The following is a 6,140-nucleotide window of genomic DNA, read 5'->3' on the forward strand; positions in this document are numbered from 1 at the left end:
GATACAAGAAGAAACCTCTACTCTCAACACTAATAAACCACGCTCTATATTGATGTCAATGCAAAGGTATTCAAAATGCTACTGTTGGTCATAAAAGTATTCATGCATTCTGTCAATGTTTTAAGTAAATTTTATTCAAATGGTTGCAAAATGTGGTACAAGTGTAACAATGAAGCTCATTTACAAAGTGCAACCAGTGTACAAGCAGACTAGACACCTCCTATCCAGTGCCGGCTCATCCATTAGGCGAGTTAGGCACGAGTTAGGCAGTGGTCTAAGGCCACACATATTTGGGAAGTCCTCTAAATTTCTAAATTAGCCTTATATTAATCCCTTTATTTTTGTTTTCAATGTGGTATTATGGTAATAAACGGTAGATATAAATGGTAAATGTCATTTCGATGTAACGAAATCCTTTCACTCTACGCACTAATTTTCGGGAGAGAATCAATTAACCATGGTACATATTCTAGTACTCTTCTATCAGATGCTAATCTCGAAGTTTATCAAGGATCCAATAATAATAAATAATTCATAAGCTTTGTATTTTGTGAATGCATCCTTAGTTAAACAATTTTTAAAAAAAGAATAAACATAAAAAGAAAAAAAAAAAAAATTTTATAACCAAACAGCCCTTCTTCTCCATATTCCCCACACCTTCTCTTCATTTTTCCCCTTTCTTTCTATAATACTTTCACTGTTTATATTTCATTTTTTGAGTTCAACATCATTTTCAAATAATAAAAAATATATATTTTTCTCTAATTTTTTTTGTTTGGATCTACACCATGGTAAATTGGATGTTTTATTTTCCAATTATGTATAACGAATACACAGTTGATTTTAATTATTTGGTAATTTGAATTTTCGTACAATGAAACATGGTACTTTTGTTGTATGATGGTAGCAGTTTATTTCTCCCACAAATTTTGTTTTCGCCTAAGGTCTCACTTTGCCTAGAGCCGGAGCCGGCCCTGCTCCTAAGACCTCTAAGCAATACCCTAAAGCTTTTTTAAAAGAGAAATTACGCCCCAAAAGATGACCTAAAGGCCCCAATAGTCCACCCTATCACTAGCAATAATGTCATTGCTAGAGATGCTTGCACCTAGTTAGTCAACATGATCATCTTCATTTTCCCTCTCTAGGTTAGACCGAAGCCCCATTATTTGTTCATTCTGTCAATATAGAAACTATAAAAGACAATTAGTTTGGTTATACTTGCTTGGCCCTCTCTCTCCTTTTCTTCTACTTCTTCTTTGTTCTTCTTTTTAGAATTGGAAGGAGAGAAGAGAAACTGGTATGGAAGCTATGAAGAGTTTCAATGTCTCAAAAACTTTCAGTGTCTTTACAGTAGTTATGTGGCTTGTTTGGTTGCTCTTCTACTTTTCCTCAAATCCAGCTGACAACATTGGGAAAACACAAGATGTAAGTAAGACCTATTCCTTTCAGTTTTTTTTTTTTTTTTTTTCGTGATGTCTACATGCATCCCTGCTCCGTTATCTGTCTACTTGGCTCAGGCTCTAACCGCTTCCCCTTCTATTGGCTAGCCCTTCCGATCCTTGAGACCCCCCTTGCCCCAGGCTTGCCTTCATTATCAGGCCTATCTATCTGCGCATCATACTCGAAATTCATGATAACTTGGATGATTTTCCTTTCTTAGCTATTGTAATTAAGACCCACCAGCGCGCAGATAGCTTCCATGGGCCCCCAAGATTATTGGGTTTCACCGGGGAGTTATATGTTTTCGTCAAAATTTCACTTTAGATACCTAAAAAATTCCACACGGCAATTTTGAATCCAATAGTGCGTAGTGGAGTTCAAATCCAAGTGTTTGCAGTTATCTAGGGTATAAGTGTATAACCCGCCTGTGCTCTGCTGCAGGTATAAATGCACAAAGCAGGAAAACAACGGAGAATTCATTAATTAACGGATCAAGCCAATGGTCTTCATTTAGTTTGTAAATTTGTGACTTTAATATCCATGGCCTCAACCATTTTCATTCCTTTGTGAACCAAATATGTTTGTGTACAGAACCAAAATGATGTGTTAGCATTTGCAGCGACTTGAACGAGAGGAGCTAGGGAGGGTGTTAAAGAAAGCATCCATGGATGATAGAACAATCATTCTGACCACCCTGAATAAAGCATGGGCAGAACCAGGGTCCATGCTCGACGTCTTTCTTGAGAGTTTTCGCATAGGTGAAGGGACATCCAGACTCCTGAACCACCTAGTTATTGTGGCCATGGACCCAACGGCGTTTTTTCGATGCAAGTCCGTACATCCACACTGCTTCTTTCTCACAACTCCTGGTGTCGATTTTTCCAAAGATGAGCGGTTCATGTCTGAGGACTATCTGAAGCTCGTGTGGAGGAAGATCGACTATTTGCGAATAGTTCTTGAAATGGGCTACAACTTTGTTTTCACGGTATGGATTTGTTTTTTTCCAGTTCAGTCTTGCGTATTAGTACTTAGTACGTAGTAGGTTGAACAAACACGAACAAACTTGCATCTCTTCAGAATCGAGCCAGCCATAGACTAGACCAGCACGAATCAAATTCGGCTTGTGGTTTTTTTGTCACTCATAATACTGACCCAAATAAGAAGATACCTCAGGTATACCTTAATTAAGATCTATATATCTTCATTTGAAGTATAACAGTTGCCTGGCCATTGCAGGATGCAGATATAATGTGGCTTAGGAACCCATTTCCCTACTTTGACAGTATGGATGAAATTCATATCGCATGTGATATCTTCATAGGCAATTCAAGTTACAAGGGGAACATGGCGAATACAGGGTTTAAGTATGTAAAATCAGTAAGGGCAACCATAGAATTCTACAAATACTGGTACACGGCAGGACTCCTCCACGACAAACAACATGATCAAGAGGTCTTCGGGATTATTAAACATGAACCAATTGTTGCTGCGACGGGGCTGCGGATTAGGTATCTAGACACAAAATACTTTGGTGGGTTTTGTCAACCAAGTAGGGATATGAACAAGGTTTGTACCATGCATGCTAACTGCTGTGTAGGTAGTGAAAAGAAAGTTCCTGATCTTAAAAATATTCTAAATGACTGGAAGAACTTCACAGCACTTTCACCAAAGGAGAAGGAAGCAAAGTCTTCTACATCAGCTTATCCATGGAGTGCTCCAAATAAATGCAGGGCCACGATGATAACTTTTTAAAAGCAGAAGCAATTACATCGACGCCCGCACCTCCAGCCATAGCAATAATTAGATTTGATTATGATCGAGAATCCGAACGTATGCTTGATGTCAAAGTTGATGTAGCACACTAGCACCACGCCACAACAAATTCGGATCAAGATTACATGTATTACTACGAATCTTCTAGTCTATCCAATTACCCCATGTTATCTGTGTAATCGATTTCACATGCCGAGAACTCCTTTTGTTTGACTAGGGACCCTTGTGTTTAATCTGTATGAATTCCAATGATAGATCTGTGTGCTATATAATGCGCTTTTAATCCGCATTATACTTGTACGTCATAGTCATAGTGATTTTGTTATCTGGAAATTGGAAACTGAATGCAAATGTATCGAACTAATTTCAAAGAATAATTAACAAGAAATCATAAACTGGATGCAACTACAACGAACTAACCTCAAGGAATAATTAACGAAAAATCCGAAACAAGATGTAAATGAATTGAACTAACCTCAAAAAATAATTAATAGGAAATCAGAAACTGAATAAAACTGCACTGAATTAACCTAAAAAAAATTAACGGAAAATAAAAAACTGGGTGCAACTGGGCAATCGGAAACTGGTGCAACTGCACTGAATTAATCTTAAAGAATAATTAACGGGAAATCGAAAACTAGTTGCAATTGCATTGAACAAACCTCTAAGACAAATTAACGAAAAATCATAAACTCAATGCAAATGAATTGAACTAACTTCAAAGATTAACTAACAGGAAATCGAAAACATGATACAACTGAATTGAACTGACCCCAAAGAATAATTAACGGGGAAATCATAAATTGTGTGCAACTGCATTAAACTAATCTCGAAGAATAATTAATGGGGAAATAGGAATGATTTTTTACACATTGGTCCTACTATTACTATGGAATTAGATTTTGGTCCAAAAATGCTGAAATATTAGTTTTTGGTCCTACTTCTGTTATTTGACTGTCAATCAACTTAGTTGACTGTGGTCATGTTGTTTGCTCTTTTGAAATGACTAGAATGTCCTTGAGCGTACGTCACGCATTCTTACAAGTAGGACTAAACTATAATATCTAACTTACAAGTAGAACTAAACTATAATATCTAACTTACAGTAAGACTAGACTACTCTTTACTTGAGAGTTCTAATGGACCATTCAGATGTAATTTGATTCCCATATTGTGGAAAGTTTTTTTCATGTTCTACAATAAATTGTCTCGAAATTGGTTGATACGTTGCATAAACCAATTCTCTCAGTGGAGAATAAATTCAAAGCACCGACTTCAGTGTCATCTTTTGCGCCAGAAATAGTAATATGTTGGATAGATAAGAAACTAAACAACATATAACCAGCTTCAGACACACTGTAATTATTTTAGGATCTATAGGATTTTCTGTTAGAATAAAGATTTTTCTTGTTTGTTTATTTTTAATCGTGCCAGGGTTCATATTTTCACGACACAGTTTTTGATCGATGGATGTTTTACAAGTGTATGTATTGAATCTCTATGGGTATCAAGAACGTGTATCCGAGGAAAAGATTGTGGGTATAATTCCAGAAAGTATAATTGTCATTCAATGTTCAAGTAAAAACTTAATATGTTTCATTGTTCCACCTCGTAATGGACCGAACATGTAAATCGCCACTACACCATAACACTGAATTTGCAACATATAGGAAAATTGATTTCTAACACTTATTCTTCCGTTACAATTTTTGTCACAATGTACTATTTTCCGTTAGAAATCTTACTAGCCGTTGCATTTTTTTTTACTACCTGTTACATATTATGTAGGTAAATACTTGCTTTATTTAATTAGTAACATTTACCCAATATTAGGTGACGGATATTAAAGTGAGACCAACCTATTGCCGAAAAAAAAAAAATGAAAACCTTAAAAACAAATGAAACTGGGTGAAAACTTTTGGAGGGATGTTTTTCATTCTCGCGCTTATCTCTCACACATTTTCAATAACAAAATAACTAAAGAGAAAGTGAAGAGGTAAGCCGCATAGAAAACCGCTACCATTGCTGCCACCGCCGCTAGTGTTGCCCACTAAGGTAAGTCGTATTTTCTCTTTCATTTTCTTAATCTTCTCTTCTTTCTCCCTTCTACCAGTTAAGGTTTTGGCTAAAGCGTTCAATTTACACCATCAATTGCTCAAGAAAGCTTCTTCTTTGTCCAAGGTAACATTTTGTTTAGTGAATCTTCTTTCAATTACAGTTTCTAGTGTTTCATTTTTCCGAAAACAAAAGGAATTACCTTTTGGGTTTGTCTAGACGACGTATGATTGTAAGGGTGTATGTTTATGATTACTAATTTACTAGTATAATCTATCAGCCATGGCCAAATTTTGCATCTTTATATGATAGATTTTAGTTTATATTAATAATCTCATGTTGTACTGTGTGTATTAATGACAAGGGTGGGAAATCTGCTCTTGCTAGCTTCGTTCCTTCAAGAAAGTTGGAGCCATGAATGCCCTAGTAAGGATGTCACATCATCATGTAGTATCGTCGAATTTCCAAAAAATTGTAAATAAATATTCTGCGTCACAACGTTTATTCCATTGTATTCATAGTATCTTGCAGCCAAAACTGGAAGCATTGATCTAGAAATGCAGTTTTATAGATTGCATTAATACTGGAATTAACACTCATATCGTATTCATTTCTATTTGGTAAAATCCAGGTCGTGTTTTTCCGTGCCCACAAATGCTCCTTTCATCTTTGAACTCGGATCAGGACCACTACATAAATAACAGCAAGGCAGCTCGAGAGGCAGTGTGTTTCTTGATGTATCCACAGATTGGAAGAAATGTCTGTGATCAACTCCCAAATGTACATCTTATTACTTTTACATTACTGCATTACAACCCTTCTTACGTATAATGAACACACAACACATAGCTTTTACTTCATTTTTCAAGTTA

At 36.1% G+C, this 6,140-nt stretch overlaps 1 protein-coding gene across 2 annotated transcripts; it reads left to right on the top strand.

Moving 5' to 3' along the window:
- Positions 1-1,047: 1,047 nt before the first annotated feature.
- On the top strand, positions 1,048-3,500 carry LOC147503105 (uncharacterized protein At4g15970-like). Of its 2 annotated transcripts, none has more exons than XM_086603939.1 (3): positions 1,048-1,425; positions 2,060-2,425; positions 2,677-3,500. In XM_086603939.1, the coding sequence occupies exons 1-3, from the start codon at positions 1,300-1,302 to the stop codon at positions 3,190-3,192; spliced, it is 1,008 nt and encodes a 335-aa protein (XP_086460065.1). In that variant the 5' UTR covers positions 1,048-1,299; the 3' UTR covers positions 3,193-3,500. The 2 variants fall into 2 exon arrangements, with proteins under 2 accessions (XP_086460065.1, XP_086460066.1); XM_086603940.1 differs by having other exon boundaries at positions 1,291-1,425; positions 1,882-2,425.
- Positions 3,501-6,140: the final 2,640 nt, after the last annotated feature.

Source organism: Coptis chinensis, chromosome 4, assembly GCF_015680905.1.
Source record: "Coptis chinensis isolate HL-2020 chromosome 4, ASM1568090v1, whole genome shotgun sequence".
NCBI lineage: Eukaryota > Viridiplantae > Streptophyta > Magnoliopsida > Ranunculales > Ranunculaceae > Coptis > Coptis chinensis.

Bases quoted from the DNA above. Each gene is read 5' to 3' on its own strand.
- LOC147503105 (XM_086603939.1), top strand. From the start codon at position 1,300: ATGGAAGCTATGAAGAGTTTCAATGTCTCAAAAACTTTCAGTGTCTTT. The intron at 1,426-2,059 runs GTAAGTAAGACC...TAGCATTTGCAG, and splicing joins ACATTGGGAAAACACAAGAT to CGACTTGAACGAGAGGAGCT. The intron at 2,426-2,676 runs GTATGGATTTGT...TGGCCATTGCAG, and splicing joins GCTACAACTTTGTTTTCACG to GATGCAGATATAATGTGGCT.